Source organism: Anabrus simplex, chromosome 10 (assembly GCF_040414725.1).
Source record: "Anabrus simplex isolate iqAnaSimp1 chromosome 10, ASM4041472v1, whole genome shotgun sequence".
NCBI lineage: Eukaryota > Metazoa > Arthropoda > Insecta > Orthoptera > Tettigoniidae > Anabrus > Anabrus simplex.
In genome coordinates this window covers 73,759,275-73,786,367 of record NC_090274.1, presented here as the reverse complement: position 1 = coordinate 73,786,367, position 27,093 = coordinate 73,759,275, and the positions used below count along the sequence as shown (strand labels likewise).

Sequence of the window (27,093 nt, the reverse complement as noted above, 5' to 3'; positions counted from 1 at the left end):
TTTGGGGAATTTTATTGGGACGCGCATACCCACAACTGGTGCACCTGCGTTATTTATGACTTCCCTCAAGGAAAGATGGGTTCGAACTCGAACAACCAAATTGTAATTAACAAGTAAATTATAATAAACAAGTAAATTGTCACAAACTAGCTAATTGTAATGAAACTTTTAAATCTACTGAAGTTAATTGTGTCTGGGAAATATTGTTAAATTTCTTCTAAAAAATCAGTTGTAACTACTGGTACGGTGACTACGATTGGTGGTTTTTCTGTATACGAGCACTGTCATCAGTTTTCTCTTAAAGAATAATGTTTTGTTTTTATTTTCTTATATTTTAAATTGCACCACCCACCCTTATTATTCCTTTGAATCAAATTATATTTTGGTCTTTTTAAGTGTGACTGAGTGTGTCACTATTGTGAATTGCTCTACCTCATACCCCTTCCACCCTCTGTTATGGTTGTTAAGCTATTGGCTTCGCCCAGATTCCCATCGCTTCCCATTTCCGGTTTTTGTGTTCTATTGAGGCCCTTCTCTAAGTAGCTGGCGTGATTCACGCTGAGAAGAGACTCTTATCTCTTTGTGGTTGCGCTGACGGTCATGGACTCGGGCTGCGGTGTTGTGCCGCCTGTTGCTTGATTGCCCTCTTCTGCGATTATCAGTGTGCCACAATATAAACATGGTTCCTAAAATGCAAATAAAACATCTAAGTATTGTTATCAAGGTTTTTAAGACCTAATCAATTTTAAATACGCATCAAAATTCTGAAAACTATCATTCAAAAATTACTGTTCCTCATTTAAATTGGTACCTTACTCCATTAATCGAGAAATGCTTGCCAGTTCACTTCCTGCATGCACTCATGATCTATGGGAGATGTACTGTAGATCCAGTACGTCAAGTGCAAATAAACTACACCAAGTTGACGTCAACTACCCTAAACTAAGCTCGAACAACAGTCACTATACAGAATACTGAATTTACCACCTTCATCTTCACTTCACCTGCTTCACATTTTAAATCCAGTCACCTCTATTTTTAATCATGATGAAAACATATGCCTTTCTTGTAAAGTGTAGTTTACATATAGATTCAATTATGCACTTTATACCATTTTAATAAATTCCCATTCATATTTATTATTAGGGCAAAGTATTTAAAGAGTTCTATTTTTACAATGTACGCAAAATATCAACACAATTATGGCCTAAAACTTGTAGAGAAAGGACCAGACAATTAAAAAATGACAATAAAGGTATGAATATATTGTATGAGACTATTATTGCCGAATTAAAATGAGTATATTACTGCCAATCATTATTATTTTATTATTATTATTAGGATCTTGTTATTGTTTGTAGTGTTAGTTCTAGGTACAATGCACACATATATGAGGTAGTTGTTGTGGTATACTTGTAGAGAACTTTGTAAGAACAGAGGGTGTTTCAGCATTCTCACCTATTCTGCTTCACTACAGGATTCTAAGAAAGACTGTCTTTGTAGTTTTCCTAACTATAGTTAATTTACGCCATTACAAAAACGTCAGTAGGAATGTAGGGGTTAAAAGCAATGTTAACATATAAAATACTCGCTCGAAAGAAAACCCGCACATTTTCTCACTTTTAACGAACAGTACTACGATGCAGATCTAACAGTCCAACGTTCCAGTGCTGGTATGACCAGGCCGCAGACAGCCGTGAACACTCCTCCGCCATTGTTCCATTAAATATACACACTGCTCATTCCAGTCAGTGCCTCAGGATAGGGATTGAAAGCTCTAGAAAGCTACGATGAACCAGTTTGTTACGTACCAGTAGTATCAGAATATGTATGAACCAGGGGAATGGCATGCTTAAGAAGATAGTTATCTAACTCCCCAGCTACTTCCCGCCAGTATTCAGGCAGGTTGTTATACTCGGTAGACCGGACGAGTTGGCCTCGCGGTTAGGGGCGCGCAGCTGCGAGTTTGCATTCGAGAGGTAATGGGTTCGAAAACCACTGTCGACAGCCCTGAAGATGGTTTTCCGTGATCTCCCACTTTCACACCAGGCAAATGCTGGGGCTGTACCGTAATTAACGCCAGAGCCTCTTTCTCTCCACTCCTAGCCCTTTCCTATCCCATTGTCACCATAATACCTATCTGTGTCGGTGCGACGTAAAGCAAATAAAAATACCACGTATACAGCAGTTATCCCATCTATCGGACATGACTGGCAGCGGAAGACACAAAGTACATCACAATAAACAATGGTGAATGTAATGTTACTGTTGTTCGATGTTATAAAGCTTTCTGTATTGTAGGCATTGACATTTAGTATTCTTTCGGCTCTGTGATGTCACGGGGCCTTATGAAATTATTTTCAGCGTAGGCTGCAGTTCCTTATTCCCCGACTTTACATAACGATTTTCATTAAATTCTGTTTAACCTTCTTCTCAAGACTTGGCACTGATATAAACTTAGCAACAAAAATCCAAATTCTTGAATATCTCCGTTATCAAAGCCGGTACGGAAACAATGTATGACATAAATGATCAAAAATTTAACGCTATATAACTTTAGTAATGTAGTACATGGCGATAGGACCACTAATAACACCCACGTTTGAGAATTACATTTTGGGCCTTCCCCTAAACTACCATTCCACTCAGCGTGAATAAAATTATTTACATCCCAGGTTGTAGCAACTTATTTTCCGACTTTACATACCGATTTTCATTAAGATAGGACCATTAATGTCATAAAAATTTGAGAATCAAATTTTAGGCCTTCCCCCAAAACTACCATTTCTCTCAGTGTGATTATTTATGGCCCAGATTGTAGCACTTATTTCCCGACTTTACATACTGATTTTCATTAAATTCTCTTCAGTCGTTTTGTTGTGATGCGTGCACAAACAAACAGACAGACAGAAATTACGGAAAATTAAACAGTGCATTTCCTTGCTACAATGGACATGATCGAAACAGAAATACCATCCTTTTTAAATTCTGAGCATTGTAAAGTCAAAACTTATTTTATATAGAGGGATTTATACTAAATAATTATCACATTAAAAAATTAATAGTCTTAAATCACAATGATTAAAAACTTCACTATTTTACCTGCTTGTACAGCTGTAAAGCAAGTTGACATTCATTCTGTTCTGATAAATCAAACAATGAATGCACATTATTATTGTTTGATCTAAATAAGCAAAAGTGTTCTGATCATTGTTGTAACAGTAGTGGTCTGCAAAATATTGTTTTTGAAATATATTTATTTCAAGTGAGCCGAGATGAGATGAAAGGCAACACTAGAAAACAATCTCTCTTCTAGCAAATTATGCTGATTCGTCACTGAAGGAAAAGAGAAAGACAATAACACTGTGATGACAGTTATACTTGTACAGAAACCGTTAAAAGGTTGGGTGGAGGTGCTACAGTGTCGGGTGGGTGGAAGTTCACAAGCAGAATGAAGTAATTTGGTCCACAAAAAATGCTCCAAGAACTGGCAGAAAACCAATATTAACTAATCAAGACTGTCCTAGAATCGTCTCTCTTTCTCTGCAAGATTGTCAGTGTACCCCAAAAGATATTAATGCCATCCTGAAGATTTCAGGGGTTTAAGTTCGACAAAAAATGCAAGAAGTATTTGTGAGTGAGGACTCCAAGAAAGAGAAAAAAGTGCACAGGAAAAAACATATGCAATGGGCTAGACTATGCTAGAGTCATTTTCTGTGACAAGCCCAAGATCAGCACCATTCAAAGCGACTGAATAGCGTCTGTATGTCAGCAAAGACACAAAGACTTGTTGCCTGAATATGCCACTGTTATTATGGAACATCCCACCAATGACATGGTGTGGGGCTTCAGGGCAATACGTGGCATTGCGTGTCTGTATGTTTTACTGTGCAACATTAACACCAAAAAGAGCCAAGAAGAAGGCTTATTGTTGAAATTGCTGCACTCTGTGACTTGTTTGAGTGTAACAACCACCATCCCTTCATTCAGCAAAAGTGTGCCATGTCTTAGCATTAGAATTGATAAGTAATGGTTTACTGACAATCACAATAGTGTGCTTCCATGGCCTGACAAAAGTCCCGACCACAAACAAATCGAGACAATGTGGTCAAGACTGAAAATTTTTGTTTTATGATGGAATCCGAGTAACAAAAAAGAACTGCTACACATAAAGGTCATTTCACACTTCAGCATGATCAACTCAGATGATTTCCAACATTTGGTACACTCAGTGTCGTAGAGAACCAAGGCAATGATTAAATCAAAAGGATATCCCTAAAATAATGATAAACTTTGCAATAAATTCTGTACAGAATCATTTCTAAATTTCTTAAATTGTTGGGTTGTAAGAATGTTGTTTTTAAATTTTTAATGATATTTTTATATCTTAACTTAAATTTCCAAACAGTAGACATTAGGGCATATTTTCTGAATATTTGTAATAAATGATAATGCAAATTTCTTCTAAACTTAACTCCTGAATCCAATACTCATTGGATCTCTACAAAATATCAAAAATTAATGCCACTACAGTATCTTTTAGCGACCAGTCAGTGGAATCACAAGTGCAAAACATGAACACAAACCTGTGATGATTAGCAAGGTCGAATAAAATGTCGCAAATTGTAACCAACTGAATAAGAATGCTAAGCAAAAAGCCTTTTATGTTCACCACCAGCAGTTTTCCAATAGAAAATAAACAGCAAATTAAAGCTTTATTCCTTCTTCAGTCTGTCATTATTTCACAGTTAAGTTGGTCAACAACATTATGAGCTGTCATGCACTTACTGGGAGCAGCCCTTCATAACGTTTGCCATATACATTGTATCACAAACTCCAAGGCGACGGTTGAAACGAGCCGGATGTTAGAATTATTTTAGCAATTCACAGAGAAAATTCCACGGTAAAAGGGAAGATGTACCATATGCTTAACACCAAATGTCCTTTACAAACTTTGCTCGATATGAAGATATATTTTCTACATGCTTTCACTTGAACACTCTCCTCATTAAGAAAGGCCTAACCTAATCATAATCTAATACAACAAAAAGACAATGCATTTCATGTCAATGCATTGTCAAGTATGGCAACACTGAAAATGGTTTGTTACAAGTCGAAAATTTGGAAATCGTATAAAGTATGCAGTAAACTTTACATCATTAAGGCTGAGTCAATACATAAAGCACACGCCACAAACCGTACAATGAAACACACTTCTTGGAGACCGAGTCCCAAGTTCGGTTTGAAATTGAAGGCAAGTTGGAATATTACTACTGCATTACAGTATAGTACACTGCTACAGCTTTTCTTCTCCAGAATGAGTTAACAAGTGTCGAGCAAGCAGGGACTTGAATTGAAACGCTCTATTGCAAACTTTACATTCAAACGGGCATAGTTCAAAGTGAACTGCCAAATGTGCCTCCAGACGACATTTCAGCACAAACCCCTTCTTACACACACTGCATTGGTGCGGCTTGACTCCTGTATGTATTAGGGAATGACTTGTTAAAGCTCGTTTAACTTTGAATTTCTTGTTGCATATACTACAACAGAATAATTTTTGAGTACTGTGAGTTAACATATGTCTTTTCATATTGCCCTTCACAGCAAAAGCTTTACTGCACACTTCACATTTGTGCGGTTTAAAATGGGTTGACAGGTGTTCATGAATACGTTCCCTCTCTGAAAAAGATTCGTTACATATCTTGCAAACGTAGCGCATTGCTCGAGTGGGAGGTAACACTTCTGCCGTTACAGCTCGATTTAGAGATAAAATATTGCTGCACAATGAAGGAGGATAAGACACTTCTGTAGATGGAGTTTTCGATTGGCACTTAACATCAGTTTCTTGATTGAATATCTGACTGCTATCATCGGATGAATACAATGGACCTTCGGTCAATCGTACAAAATCCTGCAGACTGGAATACACAAAAATTATCACATAGCACAATGTAACTATTTATTGCAAATTTATTTAATGAGAAATGACTTTCTTTCTGCTTAATAAGTTTCCTAATATGCAACCTGTTTATAAATTCACCCGAGGATCCTAGAGGTGCAGTATGCAACAAACTTTTGTTTCAAATTTTTCATGCCAAGTAGCTGGATTTAAGTGCACTCATTTCAGTGTTATGCAAAGTCAAAAGCAAACTGGTGTTTGTCTAATAGCCGTTATGTGCATTGACATTCAAATGGGATGAAATGAGTTGTTTGCCTCTGTAGACACGATAAACAGCTTTGTAGCTGTGAAAATATTGAAGACCCGTATCCGATTATGACCACACATGCATACATCATCATACAGACTGTGATGACTTTCAGCACTCAGACTGCAAGAGTTTGTGAATTTACAACCCACTGACACAATCCTCTGTTTGTAACTAGTTCTGTGGCTTCATTCAGCTCTATAGCTCTCATCTTTAAATAATTAGAAGGTTGAGTCTGACAATCATAGTCTTCATCTCCCTCGACGTCCCTTACCCTCCTTGACAGAATACCTTATTCTCCTTATTAACCTACCCATATTCCTCCATTCACCTCACATGACCCCAACAAGAAAGATGGTTAATAAGTCATCCATCAACTTCATTCCTGACAGGCCCTCTGTGGTCTGAAACCACACTGGTTTTTTGGCCACTGATCACACCCTCCCTTCCAAAATTATATTGAACACCTTGCGTGGTTTACTAATCAGTACGATACCTCAATAGTTGTTGCAATCTTTCCTGTTCCGTTGCTTATAGTTGGGTGCAATACTGGTTCTGTCCAATCAGAAGGTACCTTACCACCACTCCAATCCAATCCCATTATTCTATGAAGCCATTTCATCCTTGCCTTATCACTGTATTCGACCCTTTCGAGTCTATTTTAATTTATTCCTGTACCTTGATAACAATGAATGTATATACCATCCTCTCCACCCTCTCAAGCGTGATTTCACCAACACCACTCTCTTCCCCATGAGCTCGGTTGTTCGCAACGTCACAGGAAAATTTCTCTCATGCCGAAACGATTTTCAAAACGTTTCTTACATATGTCCAATGTTTAACTGATTTACCATAAATACTATTCATTTCCTTTTCCTCTCTAATTCTAAGATCCTTTATTACTGTCCACAAATGTCTTGCTGCTGCTTGATCTACCTTCCCAGGTTATTATCCAAATTTTCCCATGACTTCTTCTTGCGCTCAAGATCTATTTGTTTTGCTTTGTTTCTATCACATACTTACACATCCCTGTTTGAATCAGTCCTTGATGGGTGCCATTTCTGGTATGTCTTCTTTTCCAATTAACAACTCCTCTTACTTCATCATTCCACCAAGATGATGCATATTCTACAAAGATTTGCCTGATGATTATCCATAAACCTGGATTGATAAGGTATGGTTTTTAACAAATTAAATATTAAAATGCGTATTTATCTTTAAAATTTTCCTTTAGTACATGCAGGTTTCCATGAAGACAAAGAGTATTTTAACAGATTCAGTTTTACACGCTGTATTTTGACATCTTATATTTCAACAAGAGTAAAAGCAATTAAATGTGTTAATTCAAATAAACATGTTTCCTAAAGATGCAAATAAAACATCTGATTACTGTTATTAAGGTTGATGTACGTCCAAATCAATTTTAAATTTTAACATTTTAAGTAAACCTCGGACCTAAGGGAGTAATGGAGTCCCACTCCCATTTGACAGGCGAGGGACTCCTTGGAAACAACTTGGCGAACGAAATGGAATTCGATGGGGAGCTATCAATATTAATGGGTCTTATGGAAGAAAGAAGGTAGAACTGGCTGAGTCAGCAAAGAGGATGCATCTGGATGTGCTAGGAGTAAGTGATATTCGGGTAAGGGGAGATAATGAGGAAGAGATAGGAGATTATAAAGTGTACTTGACGAGTGTCAGAAAGGGAAGGGCAGAGTCTGGGGTAGGGCTCTTTTTCAGGAATAACATTGCACGCAACATAGTTTCTGTTAGGCACGTAAATGAGCGAATGATGTGGGTAGATTTGTCAGTTGGAGGAACTAGGACAAGAATTGTGTCCGTGTTTTCACCATGTGAGGGTGCAGATGAGGATGAAGTTGACAAGTTTTATGAAGGATTGAGTGACATCGTGGTCAGGGTCAACAGCAAGTATAGAATAGTGCTAATGGGCGATTTCAATGTGAGAGTTGGGAATAGAACTGAAGGATACGAAAGGGTGATTGGTAAATGTGGGGAAGATATGGAAGCTAATGGGAATGGGAAGCGTTTGCTGGACTTCTGTGCTAGTGTGGGTTTGGCTGTTAGGAATACATTCTTCAAGGATAAGGTTATTCACCGCTACACATGGGAGGCTAAGGGTACCAGATCCATAATAGATTATATCTTAACAGACTTTGAATTCAGGAAATCTGTTAGGAATGTACGAGTTTTTCGCGGATTTTTCGATGATACAGACCACTATCTGGTCTGTAGTGAACTAAGTATCTTTAGGCCTAGGGTAGAGAAAGTGAAATGTCTGCAAACGAATAAGGGTAGAAAATCTCCAGGACGAAGAAATTAGACAGAAGTACATGGATATGATTAGTGAGAAATTTCGATCAGTAGACAGTAAGCAGGTTCAGGATATAGAAAGTGAATGGGTGGCATACAGGGATGCTGTAGTAGAAACAGCAAGGGAATGCCTAGGAACAGCTGTGTGTAAAGATGGGAAAAGGCAAACATCTTGGTGGAATGATGAAGTGAGAGCAGCCTGTAAACGTAAAAAGAAGGCTTATCAGAATAGGCTCCAAACAAGGGCCGAAGCAGACAGGAATTTGTACATAGATGAAAGAAACAGAGCGAAACAAATAGTTGTTGGATCCAAAAAGAAGTCATGGAAAGATTTTGGTAACAACCTGGAAAAGGTAGGTCAAGCAGCAGGGAAACCTTTCTGGACAGTAATAAAAAATCTTAGAAAGGGAGGGAAAAAGGAAATGAACAGTGTTTTGAGTAATTCAGGTGAACTCATAATAGATCCCAGGGAATCACTGGAGAGGTGGAGGGAATATTTTGAACATCTTCTCAATGTAAAAGGAAATCATCCTGGTGGTGTTGCAAACAGCCAAGCTCATGGGGAGGAGGAAAATGATGTTGGTGAAATTATGCTTGAGGAAGTGGAAAGGATTGTAAAAAAACCTCCATTGTCATAAGGCAGCAGGAATAGATGAAATCAGACCTGAAATGGTGAAGTATAGTGGGAAGGCAGAGATCAAATGGCTCCACAGAGTAGTAAAATTAGCATGGAGTGTTGGTAAGGTACCTTCAGATTGGAAAAAAACAGTAATTGCACCTATCTATAAGCAAGGGAACAGGAAAGATTGAACAACTATCGAGGTATCTCATTGATTAGTATACCAGGCAAAGTATTCACTGGCATCTTGGAAGGGAGGGTGCGATCAGTCGTTGAGAGGAAGTTGGACGAAAACCAGTATGGTTTCAGACCACAGAGAGGCTGTCAGGATCAGATTTTCAGTATGCGCGAGTAACTGAAAAATGCTACGGGAGAAATAGGCAGTTGTGTTTAGGTTTCGTAGATCTGGAGAAAGCATATGATAGGGTACCGAGGGAAAATATGTTCGCCATACTGGGGGACTACGGAATTAAAGGTAGATTATTAAAATCAATCAAAGGCGTTTATGTTGACAATTGGGCTTCAGTGAGAATTGATGGTAGAATGAGTTCTTGGTTCAGGGTACTTACAGGGGTTAGACAAGGCTGTAATCTTTCACCTTTGCTGTTCGTAGTTTACATGGATCATCTGCTGAAAGGTATAAAATGGCAGGGAGGGATTCACTTAGGTGGAAATGTAGTAAGCAGTTTGACCTATGCTGACGACTTGGTCTTAATGGCAGACTGTGCCGAAAGCCTGCAGTCTAATATCTTGGAACTTGAAAATAGGTGCAATGAGTATGGTATGAAAATTAGCCTCTCGAAGACTAAATTGATGTCAGTAGGTAAGAAATTCAACAGGATTGAATGTCAGATTGGTGATACAAAGCTAGAACAGGTCGATAATTTCAAGTATTTAGGTTGTGTATTCTCCCAGAATGGTAATATAGTATGTGAAATTGAATCAAGGTGTAGTAAAGCTAATGCAGTGAGCTCGCAGTTGCGATCAGCAGTATTCTGCAAGAAAGAAGTCAGCTCCCAGACGAAACTGTCTTTACATCGGTCTGTTTTCAGACCAACTTTGCTTTACGGGAGCGAAAGCTGGGTGGACTCAGGATATCTTATTGATAACTTAGAAGTAACAGACATGAAAGTAGCAAGAATGATTGCTGGTACAAACAGGTGGGAACAATGGCAGAAGGGTGCTCGGAGTGAGGACATAAAGGCTCATTTAGGAATGAACTCGATGGATGAAGCTGTACGCATACGCCGGCTTCGGTGGTGGGGTTATGTGAGGCGAATGGAGGAGGATAGGTTACCTAGAAGAATAATGGACTCTGCTGTGGAGGGTAAGAGAAGTAGAGGAAGACCAAGACGAAGATGGTTAGACTCGGTTTCTAACGATTTAAAGATAAGAGGTATAGATCTAAATGAGGCCACAACACTAGTTGCAAATCGAGGATTGTGGCGACGTTTAGTAAATTCTCAGAGGCTTGCAGTCTGAACGCTGAAAGGCATAACAGTCTATAATGATAATATATATATGTATGTATGTATGTATGTATGTATGTATGTATGTATGTATGTATGTATGTATGTATGTATGTATGTATGTATGCATGTATGTATGTATGTATGAAAATTCTGGAAATTGTCATTCAATAATTACCATTCCTGATTCAAGTTGGTACCTTACTCCATTAATGTTGACAATGTATCCAGCTAGATAGTAAGGATCAGTGATGTAACCATGAGGAAAAACTGGCTCATACAGGATATCAGAATGTTAACTCCTGTCAAAATAAGAGAGCTAATGCACATCAATGTAGAAGTTTAATCTCTTCTCCAATATCAAAATGACTATATTTCCACTGGTCTACGATCAGGCTGACTTTGCCACAGTGGAGCGAAAATAAGGTCATGTGAGAAGTTTGGACTTTTTTATATATTAAATGTAACATATAAGAAATGATCAAGAATGATTGTTAAGAGGTGAGGAACAAGTTCAGAAAATTATTCAAAATGAGGAGATAAAGGTTAAGTTAAGTGGGAATTTGATAGATATAAACCATCTTCTGTTGTGTGGCCATTTGTGGCAAATGTTGGAGGATACGTTAAGTAGGACAATAACAGACCCTGCAGGTAGAGTAAAAGGAACAGAGGCGGGTAACGACAGTTAGACTTGGTGCTTATTTTTTATGATAAAAGGTGTGTAGCAAATAAATATTCATGAATACTGTGCATGCTACATCATTCACAGAGGGTTGCACACAGAACATTATGAATCCACAAAAAACTGTAATGTACGTTATTTTATCATGATTTGATTAATTTGCAAAACATGAAGATGAACAAAATACGCTTGTTATGTCATATACTTTGGACAATCGACGGTCTACGCGACATATATTTAAATTGTCTCTCTCATCGGCACTTGTAATTTCGGTGAATTATTTCATTCTGTTATGGACCTCGTATTCACGGCCTAGTTATTGTACGGAGCTGTGATTATACCATGATTATATGAGACTGGAATTCTACTATATTTGAAGTATTGGATGAATAAAAATTTGTATCTGGTGGACTCTGATAAATTGTGCCTAAGCACTTTCAACTCTTTGCCTACTGGTCATCTACTCTGTCTATACGAGGAGAAGTGAAACTTTCGTCACTTAGTTATACTGTGTGTTATTATTTCTAAGGGTATAATTGCACTGCGGACAGCTACACATACTCTTACGCTATCTATGAGACCACATTGTTACTACAGTGTGTATTTAGACCATTGCCTGCTCGATCAGCATCCGATGGCTGCTTATACTGCCTGCTCATTTCAAATTCATTCGTGTAACACGACTTACAAACAATCTGCGGCTAGATGGCAGCACCAGGCGTACCCAGTTATCGTGTGAATACAACAGGTAAGAGAAAAATTTAAGAATTTTACGTATAAAGTGGTGCTGTAGAGAGTTATAGCTTCAGCACTTTTCGAGAAAGAGGTTTTGACGAAGAAGAAAACCAGGAAACTTTGTCTGTATGGTACTTCCCTGCATTACTAAGTAGAGGTTTCACGAATTTGGCCAGCACTGTTTCTGACACAAGTTCCTGGTGATTATTGTTACTAAAACACTTTAAAACCTTACATTGGCACAAAGAAGGTAGAACACAGTTTTTTATAGTCTGGAGCAGACTTGCAGAGTTCTTGCAGTACGGTAGAGCCGCCTCAACAAATTTCTGTAGCCCCATAATTAGGCCAATAAATCGTTACTAGGGATAGCACAGGCCTCCTCTATCCGACTGTGTGATCAAGTTCATCAATGGGGATGCATTAAATGAGGTGGAAACGTTAATCAAGCACGTGCTACATTGTGTTTCTTCTTCGATTACACACACTAATGCCTGGTAATCAGTTTCCAAAGTGACACACACTGACTCAGGGGGCTCACGAAAATCTCTCGAGTAAATCAAGTACATACTCAGGGAATAATAATAGACGGCCTATTAGGCGACTTGCATGTCTGTGAAGATAAAGGCCCTACCTAGAATGATTTCTAATGCTGAAGACGCCACACACACCCAGCCCCCGAACCACTGGAATTAACCAATTACCGTTAAAATCCCCAACCCGGCCGGGAATCGAACGCGGGACCCTGTGAACCGAAGGCCAGTACGCTGACCATTCAGCCAACGAGTCGGACATACTCAGGGAGCAACAATGGTTCTGTTTCGTCAAGTCCGGGAGAGAATACTGAGGCAGTAAATTTTGAATTTTGCTGTGGATAACGTTAGCCACATCGGTGGAGAGAACCTGACATTAGTTTAGCTATAACTGTAAAACCAAAACAACTAAATAGGCCCCACTTGCGTAAATGATAATAGTAATAAAAAGAGCAGGATATTGACACGATTTTATACTGCTAGCAAACGACTCGTAATGGAATCAATCTGCTTACCTTCCAGGGTTGGTTTTCCCTCGGACTCAGCTAGGGATCCCACCTCTACCGCCTCAAGGGCAGTGTCCTGGAGCTTCAGACTCTGGATCGGAGGGATACAACTGGGGAGGATGACCTGTACCTCGCCCAGGCGGCCTCACCTGCTATACTGAACAGGGGCCTTGCAGGGGATGGGAAGATTGGAAGGGATAGACAAGGAAGAGGGAAGGAAGCGGCCGTGGCCTTAAGTTATGTACCATCCCGGCATTTGTCTGGAGGAGAAGTGGGAAACGACGGAAAACCACTTCCAGGATGGCTCAGGTGGGAATCGAACCCACCTCTACTCAGTTGATCTCCCGAGGCTGAGTGGACCCCGTTCCAGCCCTCGTACCACTTTTAAAAATTTCGTGGCAGAGCCGGGAATCAAACCCGTGCCTCCGGGGTTGGCAGCTAATCACACTAACCACTGCACCACAGAGGCGGACAATGGAATCTATGACAGCATATTATTCTGTTTTGTACCTTCACATTAACAGTACAATTGTCCCCAGAAAATATATTACTTAGTATGTAATACTTCAATCCTTATATAACGCTTACCATTTTCTGCAATGATGTTTGAAGAGCTCTTGTTAGACGTCTCTGAGCTTGAATCCCTTCTCTTAATCATCGCTGAAATTAGCGGTTGTTTATAAGCTGGATAATCAGGGAAAGGGCTGGGTACAGATCCTGTTTTTAATTTTCGCGTTTTGCTGATCACTTTGAAATCGTCATTTACGAAATGTAGACTGCAAAGCGCGGAATAATCAGAAGAAATCCATTTACTTCCCTTGCTGTTTCCTTCCCTGGATATAATACTTAACCACTTTCGACGCAATTGTGTACTTGAAGATATTTGGAATGAAATATCACGGCATTCTGGTTTCCCTTTCTTTAATTTGCAGAAAGGCACGCAGCAGTACACCATTTTCACTGAAAACAAGTATCCTATTACCCGCTATTTCATTCCGACAGGTCTGGAGCCGGTTGGTGCTGCTACCTGCTGCGGGTATTTGTAAACGGGGTGTTTCATTTAGTGCCATGTTAAAATGTTGTAATGAGCAGGCAGTATAAGCAGCCATCGGATGCAGATCGAGCAGGCAGTGGTTTAGACAGCACCCACCAGGGCGACTTTCAGTCTAGTCCGTGTCGCTGATCTAGTGGGGAACTTGGTAGTTCACGAGTCTACGCTTGGTGGTGTTTGAAGAGAGACGTTACCTGGTCACCTCGCAGCTATGGCTTACATTACCACTGCCAATACTATGCGTCTCCAGACTGGTATTGTATTGTATTGTATTGTATTGTATTGTATTGTATTGTATTGTATTGTATTTTATTTCGTCCAACTGATCATACAGTGATATGGGACACGTCAATAATCATATTTACAGTAACAAAGGATAAAACAGTAATATACATGCCATGATAAATAAAGAGAAATATACAATGTGGTAAAGAGGCCCAGATTTAAAAAAATAAAACAAAAGTGATACATAAGTTAATTTTCAAGAGCTAAGTATTCTTCAATAGAATAAAAACAATGGTTAGAAACAAATTTGAATAATTCTTTCTTAAATTTTGAACATGGTTTTATCTGCTTAATGCAGTCTGGTAATTTATTAAATAAATGTACTCCTGCATAACTCAAACTTGATTCATATAGCTTAGTTTTGTGTGGTTCTATGTGCAGACTGTGTTTATTTCTAGTATTATACCTATGTACATCAGAATTTATGGTGTAGCTGTTTACATTCTCCTTCATATATACAAGTGTATGGAAGATATAAAGGCTAGGCAATGGTAAAATAAAATAAAGTTTAAAGTATTTCTTGCAGCTTGTCCTCCTGCCGACACCGGCCATTCCTCTAATTATTTTCTTTTGTAACTTAAAGATGACTTTGCTATATCGTGAATTCCCCCAGTAAATGATTCCATAGGTTAGTATGGGATGGACATATGCAAAATATATAATTTGGCAAGCCTTTAAATTAAAACTATTTTTCAAAGACATTATCATGAAATAAATTCTACTAAGCTTTTTCCCTATAAACTCTGTATGTTTATCCCAGGTTAATGATTCATCCATCCACAAGCCAAGAAACTTTGTTGATGATGAGTACTCAATTATGGTCTCTCCAAATGATATTGGACTAACTTCCATATTTAAATTAATCTTATGGTGAAATCTAATCACAGAAGTTTTCTGTTTACTTAAAATTAATTTATTATCCTCAAGCCAGCTCAGGATATTACTCACTATATTGCCTGCCTTCAATTCTAACCCTTCAGAACTTTCATCAGCTACAAAGACAGTAATATCATCTGCAAACAAAATTAATTGCACTCCTTGAATATCATCAACAATTTGGACGATATCATTAATAAATACTAAAAATAATAATGGTCCTAAAACTGACCCCTGTGGAACACCATGATCTATGTTTCTGGCACAGGAATACACATTCTTAATTACATTTTTGCTCAAATCAGTACCGGTATATGATATTTCAACAATCTGCCTTCTATCCCCTAAAAATGATTTGAACCAGTCATAGGCCATTCCCCGAACTCCATACATGTATAACTTTTCTAAAAGCAAGCTGTGGTCAATTATATCAAAAGCTTTTGTTAAGTCCAAGAAAATACCTAAACATGCACCCTTCCCATCTAGTGTGTCATATATCCGTTCAATAAAGTTAATGAATGCTGTGGTAGTTGATCTATTTTTACGAAAGCCATTCTGGCAACCAGCTAATATATTATGCTTCTCTAAGAATGATAACAGTCTATCGTACATAATTCTTTCCAGTATTTTGGAGAATACAGAGGGGAGGCAGACAGGCCTATAGTTACCAGCATCTTCTTCACTACCCTTTTTATGTATCGGAACAACTTTGGTTACCTTGAATTTGTCTGGAAATTTACCAGTGGTTAGTGACAAATTTATCAAGTAACAGAGAGGCTTGATTATGTATTGGTAACAGCATTGAATAAGGTAGTTTGAATAACCATCTAAACCAGAAGACTTCTTTTTACCCATCTGTTTTATTATCTTATCTATCTCTTGCTCAGTCACAGGAGTAAGAAACATGGATGATACATTCCTGTGAACTGTATTCAAGTTTGTTCTTGTCACTGATGTTTGAAAATTTTCCGTTAACCTCAAAACTGCTTCTATAAAATAGTTACTAAATATTTCTGCAACTTCTTCTGGATCACTGATTTCTTTCCCTGCATTTGTAAGAGTAATATTATTTTTTAATGGAACTAGAGTACCTTTTTCCCTTTTTATAATGTTCCACATACATTTAGACCTGTTTTTAGAATTTTTTAGCTCATTCTCATTATGCAATCTTTTGGCAGCCTTCAAAACTTCTTGATATATGTTCTTATACTTCTTATAATAATCCTTCAATTCAGATGAGGTGTTACTCCCTTTCACACATTTGCTTAAAAACCTTAATCGTCTACTTGAATTTCTAATTCCTGTTGTAATCCACCCATTCCTATAATTCTTTACAATTATCCTTTTGACTGGTATTGCCCCTTGATAATAATAATCGAACAAACCCAAAAACTCACTGAAGGCCTCATTAGTTGAGTTATTTCTATATACACTCTCCCAAGTTTCCTTGGCCAATAACTGGTTAAAATATGAAATATTTTCCTTGTTGCACATTCTAGTTTCCCTGTAAATTACATTGTTATTTTTTAAATTATGGTTTCCTATTACCCTAAAATTTAGATGCACAATTTGAGCAGAATGATCTGAAAAACCTGTATCATAAACTTCTATTTCATAGTTCCACATTTCCTCATTCAATACGACTTGATCTACTGCTGACTTTGTATCCCCAGATATTCTAGTTGGTTGATTTACAACTGCCTTTAGACCGTACAAGGAAAACAACATTTCTAGCCTTTGCTTATCTCGCCCACCATTATTCCCTAAAAAATCTACATTGAAGTCACCCATGATTATTACATTTTTGTTATGATTCTGTAGGTCATCTAAAATAATTTCAATATTATTATAAAAAGTTTCAACATTACTAGAAGGATTTCTATAAATGCATATAAGTATTAACTTATAATCCACTAGTTCAACAAAGCTAGCCTCGAAATGCTCCTCTACATTCAGATATTCAAATTTATCCAACTGCTTACATTTGATATTATTATTCACATATATACATGAACCTCCACACTTCATTTTCTTTCTACAAAACTTACTTGCAAGAGCATAACCTTCTAATACAAAATTTGAAATCTCATCCTCCATCAACCAATGTTCAGTTAAGCATAAAACATCATACCCTTGTAGGTTATCTGCCAACAGAACCTCCATACTTAGAATTTTATTTCTTAAAGATTGAACATTCTGGTGGAACAAATTTAGCTCTCCCTTTAGATTATAACTATTGCTACCGGTACCTTTTACCATAAAAAATCCTGCTCTAGTATAGGGTGATGCCCTTAAACCTTCCCATCTGGGGATTTATGTATGTTTTTTTTTTTGTTTGTTTGTTTTTTTTTTGTTTTTTTTAATGTGTAAATTTGTTCTAGTGTAAATATGTAGTTGTATGTGAATATTTAAGTTTATTTCTTACTGGTGAGCTGTAAAGATAGTTCGGAAACACGATTGCCTTACCTAGGGATACATGGATTAAAGTATGTACGCCGTTATCATTTCGTTGTGCTCATATTTTTTGTGTATGTATGTTATATGATCGTGCGTGTCCTTTGTGATTTTAAAATATACATAGTTTTGTGGTAAGGCGTAATGTTTCAAGTGTGTTCTGTGTTTAACGAGTAGGCCATTATTGCCTAGGTACTTTCTAAATTCTCCTCCACCTTGTCTGAAAGTTGATTTTCCATTCGGTTTATTTGTTTCTTGTATTTCTGCGAGCTATTTTAGCCTTTGTTTGTTGCGTGTGCCGTTCCTATTTTGAATATTTTTAAAATGTTGCTGTCGTGGTGTGTGTTTGGTACACATTCCCGCGTGTGATTTTCATCTAAATTTTTCGTACATCTTTCCGCGTGTTTTGGCATTTTATTTGCCCATGTTCGAACTAACACTACGCTTACACTGGTTTCTCAAGTTTTTTAAGTTTATTATTATTATTATTATTATTATTATTATTATTATTATTATTATTATTATTATTATTATTAATTTGAAATTTCTTTTTCTCTCTCTGGGAATATTTATTTAGGTTTAGTTAGTTTATTTTCATCCCTATTGCGAGCTTTTAATGAGATCCTTGTTCTAATTATTTCAGTAAACCCGCATTTACGTTAACGTTTGTCAACAATGCCATTGTAACGTATTCATTTCAATCGAGGGCTTCGACAACCCGAGTGCGGAAGATATGGAGCCTGGTCCTTATCTTATCGATCATGATTATCATTGTGTTATCTCTTCGTTCCTGACGGTTACGTAACATAATATTATTATCATCATTATTTGGGATATTGTGAATTGTCGCCGGCGCGATAAGAGCATCTTGTGGATTGCTCCATGATCATGATTATTATTATTATTATTATCATCATTATTATTATTATTTGTTTCCTTCTGAATCTGTGTTTTTGTTGTTTGGGTCTCGGTGATGTTATGTGAACTGGATCTATCCTGTAAATTATGTTTCTGTGTTTAATTTATTGTCTCTCTTTAACACGACATTGTGGTCTTAAATTTTGGTTTTATCTGGGTTGTATTTTATATTTTCGGGACGTGTTTGCTGTGTTCTGTATTAATGGTGATATGACGGGTTTCTTCATTAATATGAGGTTTGGTGGGATTTTAGTTTCCACTGGGGTGCTGTCAAAAGCTCTCGAATTACAATCCAAACACTTCCTTTTTCTGTATTAAATTTTAAATTCATTTAATATTAATATACTTCAAACATGTGTCTATTAGTGGTAATTGTTAAGCTAAGCTGATGCATCACTATATATATATATATATATATATATATATATAAATTTTTTAGGAACAGAATAGTACTATTTATTAGGGATACGAATTTATTTACATCCAAGTCATTTATTTATGAATATTCATTTTACGCCTTAATGTTGTGTTCGTTTGTATTTTCCAAGTTTTATTATCCCTCTGAGTTGTTTACTTTTTTCAAATTTGGTGTATAGTTGTAACCATTATTTATATTTTTATTTTATGAAAATTCTGGTGTCATTTTGGAGATGTACTGCCTTGTGATTACTTGGATCCCCTCCTCTATCCTATTTTATGGGTTGGTTCCAGTACTCTTCCTTACTACCTTTTTATTTTGATGTGCTATTTCCTGTTCTGGGGTTTATTTGCTCCTTGTTTATATTTATCTTTTTTTTTTTTTTTTTTGCTAGTTGCTTTACGTCGCACCGATACAGATAGGTCTTATGGCGACGATGGGACAGGGGAGGGCTAGGAGTGGGGAAGGAAGCGGCCTTGGCCTTAATTAAGGTACAGCCCCAGCATTTGCCTGGTGTGAAAATGGGAAACCACGGAAAACCATCTTCAGGGCTGCCGACAGTGGGGTTCAAACCTACTATCTACTGGATACTGGCCGCACTTAAGCGACTGCAGCTATCAAGCTCGGTTTATATTTATCTTGTGTGCACACGTCCCTATGACGCATGTCATTCATTACCATTGTTAGGGGGTGTTGCAGATTCAACAGAAAGGGTTACCTCTTTGAGAAATGGATGTTCAATACAAATTGACTCCATCATGGTCTGCATCATCAACGGGGGAGAGCTACCTCATCTTGTCTCTCGTCATTTGTAGCCTATACTTCAGATAATCACATGACATGCAGTCTAGCCTCTTCCTGCACTCAGTCAGTACAGAGTTTGTGCCATGGTCTTGGCAGCCTGCTGCCTAACTAAATAATAAAATGAACATTTTATTGAGAAATGGTTGCCAGTTCACTTCCTGTATGCACTCATGATCTATGGGAGATGTACTGTAGTTCCAGAACATTGAGCGCAAATAAACTACACCAAGTTGATGTCAACTATCCTAAACTAAGGTCAAACAACAGTCTCTATCCAGAATACTGAATATACCACCCGGTAAGTAGTAATAGCATAGATTTGTTCTGTCTGAAATTATTTAGAAATACTCTAACAAATCCTCACCTATTTCTTAAATGCAGTCAGTTATGAATCAATATATTGTCAACATCATTTAGTTTCACAGTAGTGCATAGAATGATACACCGTACCATAAAACTGAAATTAAGAAAAAGCTAAAATAAAGCTAGTTTTCCATTTTTTTTATCCATGGGAGCAGTAATCGCAATCATAGCTGGATTTATTCAATTATATCCTGTATTTACAGGACTAACACTAAACCCTAAATGATTAAAAATTCAATTTACAATTATATTTGTAGGGGTAAACTTCACATTCTTCCCCCAACACATACCACATAAAGTGGTATACTGCAGTATACCACAGCATATTTTCAAATAATTATTTAATAATATACAGTTGTGTAAGTAGCACCAATATATCGAACGTAATCACATGGTGCCAATCAGTCTTGAAAGACAACATTTTAAGAAAGAATGGTGGTACAATTGTAAGATATATTTTCCTAAGGGCTGTGTTATTTTGACCTACTTTGTATTTCCTCAGATATTACAAGCTAACATTTTTGGCACTCTTCAGTGCTGACAGATTTATTACTTCCCTTCACCATGTTAGTCTTAAGTCATCAAATCACCCAAATCTCAGAGAATTTTAAACTCATGACCGGCCAAAGGTAACTAACTAAGGGTGAAATGAGTGTTTTGTTTCAAGAAAATATCCTCTGTGAAGATTCACTGCTTTAAATTTGTTATTATGTAATACACAACAAACTTTACAAAGCATTCAATAAATATCATATATGATAATATTAAGGCTCTAATTTATTTTCCCCTAGGCTTGCTAGCTGTGTCTTACCCCCATAGTATCCTTTTCCAGATAGTAAGTCATAATATTATGTAATCCACCAATTTTAATGACAGGCAATTTTTTGTATGTGATAAAATTATTTTCATATTTCCATAAATTTGCATAACATATAAATTTTAGGATATTTCTTTACTGATATCTTGTCAATGGAATATGATAAAGCATTTCACTGAATCATCATCATCACTTTCATCTCCCCTTGCCGAGCTCCTGCCACAATTCCCCTTTAATAATTGTATTAAAGTCCAGTATTCTCTTTCTTATACTGATCTTGACAGAGTCCATCCATCTTGTTCTGGGCCTTCCTCTTACAATCTTCCCTTCTATCTTAGCCTTCAACACTTCTTTTAGTATTCTCCCATTCTCCATCCCCATAACATGTCCAAACCATCAAAATTTACTCTTCCCCATCCCATCGCTCAGTTTTTCTAACCCCATCTCTTTTCTGACCTTAACATTTCTTACCTGGTCTCTCCTTATCTTCCCTACCATACTCCTCTGGATCTTCATCTCACTGTCGTGAATTTTGCTCTCATTTCTCGCTGACAAATTCCAAGTCTCTGATGCATACATTAATATAGGGGTATAATACATCTTTAATGTTATCTCTTTGCATTTGATAGGAACTTTTCTGTTCCACACCAGGTTCCTTACATTCTGGTAGAGGGAATTTCCTGCTTGCACCCTTCTGCTGATCCTATCCAACCTTGCATCTTACATGATTTCACTTCCTGAACATTTCAATATTAAACCACCACAAGGTTTTGTCCCCTAATACTAACAATTCCTTCTCTTCACCTCTTGTCATTACCACTATTCTGCTTTTCTCCACACTGATTTTCATACCATATTTCACAAATATTGTCATTTAAAATCTCTACCTGGATTTGCACTTCTGTACTGTTGCTTATCTGCCAACTTTTGAAAAGGGCTATCAGTAAAACTCTTATGCAACAAAAAATCTAAGGATTTTTGACATAGCCCAGCTTTGCATGTTATAAACCTCACTCTTACACCATCAAACACTCCTCTTCACTCTTACATGCTTTAAAAGGACTAAACATACATTTTCAAAAAAAAAATTCCCTCCGCTTTATTCTAATTTCAAGCCATTTAAGATTTAATTTGATTTCCTACACTCTCAATCCTTTGCTGAGCGCCTTTTAGCAGTATTAACTGTTTCTACAAAATTATATTGCTATAGCTACTTATAACGCAACTACTTGTCATCGAGCACTCTTCCTCTATTACAGAATTTTTCCCATTAAAAAAATTCTTAGTTTCGCCAGTCTATTAATGCTACAATTTGAGTTCTTAAACGCTTTACTGTACACCTTTTAACGAAATTAACTGAGTTCTTATAGAACTTTATAATTATGGATGTTTACTCTCACACTTTCCCTCGCTCCCGCATCGTAATTCGATAGGAAGGCTAATTTATCTCCTCACAAAAGATTGACTATAGACTGGTCCTAACTTTTACTTGAAATCCACTTGATGCTGATGATATCGTTCTCTTTATATTGTTCTAAGGATTGAACTCATTTCCTGCTACCCGCCACGGCCAATAGCATATAAACCTGGCACACCGCTTCGAGCCTCTACTCCATTATTCCCAAATCATCTGTAACACTAGTAACTTAAATATCAGTTATTTCAACGCTACCTTAGCAACTATTTAACTCTATTACTATTGAAAATAAATGAAATTACACACAACGTTTTTCTCTCCAACTCTTCTTTACGTCAACCAATTTAAACATTACTAAAGAGGTAAGTGTTTTTACACACTTCGATTTCCCTTTAAACTCTTTCATTCAATTTCATTCATTAACACGTAAATTCTCCTATTGTTACAGACTTCATATTTAACACAGCTACTTACCATCAAGCACTCTCTTTCACTCGTGCTTCTAAAACACTGCAGTTTCATCTCTTCACATGAGAGTTTCAACAGTCTAACAATTTTTATCCTGACATTTGAACTGTTGAATACCTGATAAATTCCTCTAAAACCCTCAAACATCAAAAGGCCCCGCTTTACTTGTTTCAACGTAACAATTTATTTCAAACCTCACTTGAAGTGAGCAACGGAAACGTCTCCTTACAAAATTTACGTTCTTAAAAAACTACCAGTATACAATTTGTTACCAATTTTTAAACACGGACATTCATAAATTTACGACTATTTGTATATTAGACTTTATTAAGGTTTCATTTTAAGAATATCAAAACTATTGTCAACCATTTCGCTCACCATTTGAAACACATTTCCAACATCACCTTCATATTCATATGTAATTTAATTACAATCAGGTACCTGATTAATTAACTTTCAGATTGAGATCAGACTGAAGATGCCGTTAATTAAAGAGCGAAACATGTCTCTATAGTTTTATTTACAGATCTAATTCTTTATTAACATCTCTTTTTATGTATTGAATAGGTGGATTAATTAAACTTTATTATTTATTTGACTTCATACCCCGGCTTGACGAAAATATTAATACTTCTGGGCTACAAAATGCAATAATTCATGCTTTCAACAGAATATTTCAATGAAATCAAATCTACTTAAATCATAGGCTAATGATTTGTAGAAGAAAGTAACAATCAAGAAGATTAAGGTGGCAAATGCAACCTATGACGGCAATACCTGGTTGAACTTCCTTCAGAACTGCTGAAACCCCATTTTTGTGTCCTATCATAACAGGAGCATTGTCGGAGCAGAAAGCCACACAGTTTTCAATTGGTATGTTATGAGAATATCAGGATAATATCAGGTTACCTATGTTTCACCCCGTTGAGTCCCCCTCTAACGCTGGTATGGATAGCACAGTGCTCACTACTTTTTCCCGCAGAGTATCGTAGAATGTAACAACAATAGGATACAACTTGGCATTCATATCATTGCTTCCATCTGTTGCTAAAGAAAATGGTCCATTCTGAAGGCACTTAATAACTTCAGATGATACTTTTTTGCAATTTTATTTACAATGCATGCCATTTTTGTGCGACCGCAAATGTATACCTTTGCAACTTCTGATGTGGGAAACATCTTCTTAAATAAAGCACCAGGATGATCAGCCGCATTTAAAGGCACATTGTGCTCCAACACAAAGGAAGTAAGCAGACACTCAGCCCTAATTACGTCATTGTCAACATTTCCAGACTTGGCAAAAAAGGTGTTGATTTTCTTGTTGTCTTCCTTCGATTTAACGTAACTTACGTATTTACTGCACTTCACATGATTAAATAAATCGTTTCTTCTACCATGTGCAATATTAATATCACACCCACATACCGTACAAAAGGCAATTTTTCTCCCTTTCTTGATTTTAGTATGGACGGAAAATCAACAGAATATGATTCTTTAAATGTCTGGAATTACTGTTTCTTGTTAGATTTATTCATGATAACCTATAATAGGAATACAGCGTATGAAAATGTCCAAGAAAAAGTGTCTCTATATCCATTCAAACATCGAAAAGAACCTGGATCACATAAAATTATAAGAAAGACACAAGGCAGTCAAACACTTCCTTAAAACATGGCGAAGCACAGAAAGCCTTAAAAGATTAAATAAACACGACACCAACCTCGTAAATGAAGAATGTGCACATGGTAAAAACATACACCGTGGAACAAATGTAATTATTCTTCTTCTTTGTAATTTAACGGGCTTCGCTAATAGCGGTATACCCAGTCATTGGAACGAGTGTAATTAGTCCAAGGAATACAGGAAACTGCAAAGCACGAAGTTATAACACAAAACCTCGAACCCCTCATTAAAATATGTCATAACCTCAAAAGGCCACCAAAGAACAACAATCACGTGGTCAAAGAATATAGGATAAATCACAAGCGAATGGAGCATCATAATAGTTTGTTTAAAAAATTATTAAAAAAAGGAAAAGAGAAGCCTATAACTGTCAGACATTTCACTTCACAATCCAACGAACGGAGCAGAACAAAGAATTTGCAGAGTTGAGCCTGTTGATACCTAAGATTCACACGGGCACAGAAGTACTGTTATCCCAGCTTTAAATTCAATTCCAACAATGACACAAACATCACACGATTAAAAATACCAATCGTATCAAAGGATGAGTTATCGACTATCGTGGACTTGCCTTCGACCAAGACTTTTTTTTTTTTTTCTTTTTGCTAGTTGCTTTATGTCGCACCGACTCAGATAGGTCTTATGGCGACGATGGGACAGGATAGGGCTAGGAGTGGGAAGGAATCGGCCGTGGCCTTAAGTAAGGTACAGCCCCAGCATTTGCCTGGTGTGAAAATGGGAAACCACGGAAAACCATTTTCTGGGCTGCCGATAGTGGGGTTCGAACCTACTATCTCCCGATCGACCAAGACAGACTACGATATATTGTAGTCGGTCTTCCCAAGACTGAGCGTGCTTTGACCCATGCAAACAATCGATTGTATAGAAGTGGAGTGATTATCTAATGTTAATGTTTCAAATTTTTGTCCACGAAGTCGTAAAATGACACTGTCCATCCGATAAAACCATAAAATGCTGCAATTTCCGTAAATATTATGGACAAACCATAAAAGTTGGCAAGTATGCTGTTGACTCCCCAGATCACTATGTCATCTGCACATAATATTTTTATATCGCCTCCATATCTTGCCTTTGTGTCCTTTAGAATTTCATCCATAACCATTATTAACACATTACTACTATACACTAATATTAGCAATGTTCATGTATTTTGATGCTTGGTAAATATTTTCGAAACATGATGAAATAAAACTTCTAATTTCCATAAATTCACATTAAATCTTGAACACTGATATAAAAATATCAACTTACATACAATCTATACATTATGGTGTTTTCAAAATGAGCTCCTAATTTCACCGAAACCAGGAAAACATTGCAGGCTAGTGTAATCTATGGCCTCAACTATCATTCCCAGGCAGCTTCATCTGATACCATCTAGCGGCACTCAAGTTTAATAAAGGCTTACTAGACGTCAGAGCATACTGAATCTCTCTTGGGCATCCACGTCTGTGTTTTAATGAATTTCGTCAGGTACACACCACGTGTGTCACCAGACATTTTTCACTTGCTGACACATTGCCGAATGAACTTCTACCTGCAGAAATCCAACTAGCTGTGCTGGGTTTGAACTTGGATACTTGCATCCTAAGACAGGGACACTAACACTCATCCACACAGCCAGCTAGTGAATAGGTAAATGACAAATTCCATATTGTGTAGGATTAAGGGTGAAAAATTTAATTAAGCAAAACTCTACTTACTTGTTTTCTTCTATGATTATTTCATCCTTGATATTGACAGCAGGCTATAAGTAAGAAATATGGAAAGTAAACAGTCTCGTAAAAATAACAGGAAGAAAAACAAATAAAATAAATAAAGACAAAGCTGATAATAAATATCATGGGTACACAATAAAAATACCATTACTTTGTCATCCAATTTAAAAATATAAGAACTGGAAATGAACAAAAAATGTAGTACACAAAGAAATAGGAAAAACCACCACACAATAGAGAGTGGGCAAAATAAAAGTGGCCTGGAAAATATTTACAATGAGACTTATGTGAGATTGGCCCTTGTTAATGAACATTAATGGTATTATTGGTCTTAAAAGGAACTTGAAGATTATAGTCCGACTGCAGAAATGACCATTTTTAACACTTAGAAAACGTCTACCTAAGAAACATATAAGTCGAGCACAATCTTCCATTCCATAAACAATATTCAGCTGGTGTTTAGCTAGACGTAGTTTACAGTTTCAATATTGGTTCGAAAATGAAAATAGAAGTAACTTACATGCAATTCTTTGCTTGCCACATCCAATGAAATTCGTCGGTGTGGGTGCAAATGTTAGCCAGCTGTCATCTTCCTACATATTAATCAAATATGGCTCAGCAAGAACATGGCTTCCCCACAGAGAAGAATATTGCTTTCGATGTAAATGAAATCGCATAATATTATCAACACTAAAGCGACACACTACCGTACAGGGAAG

General features: G+C 36.9%; 1 protein-coding gene across 5 annotated transcripts in view; it reads right to left on the bottom strand.

Annotated features, from left to right (window-relative positions):
- The window catches only part of LOC136882431 (zinc finger protein), a 358,684-nt gene that overhangs the window by 221,639 nt on the left and 109,952 nt on the right, over positions 1-27,093 (bottom strand). For 4 of the 5 annotated variants that reach the window (XM_067155076.2, XM_067155075.2, XM_067155077.2 and 1 more), the window contains 2 exons: positions 26,360-26,403; positions 4,902-5,921 (listed from right to left, as the gene is read on the bottom strand). In XM_067155076.2, the coding sequence (XP_067011177.2) occupies positions 5,297-5,921; positions 26,360-26,403 (669 nt within the window). In that variant the 3' untranslated portion in view covers positions 4,902-5,296. Of the gene's footprint in view, positions 1-4,901; positions 5,922-26,359; positions 26,404-27,093 lie in introns of those variants that run through there. The other variant, XM_068229552.1, reaches the window with a different exon arrangement.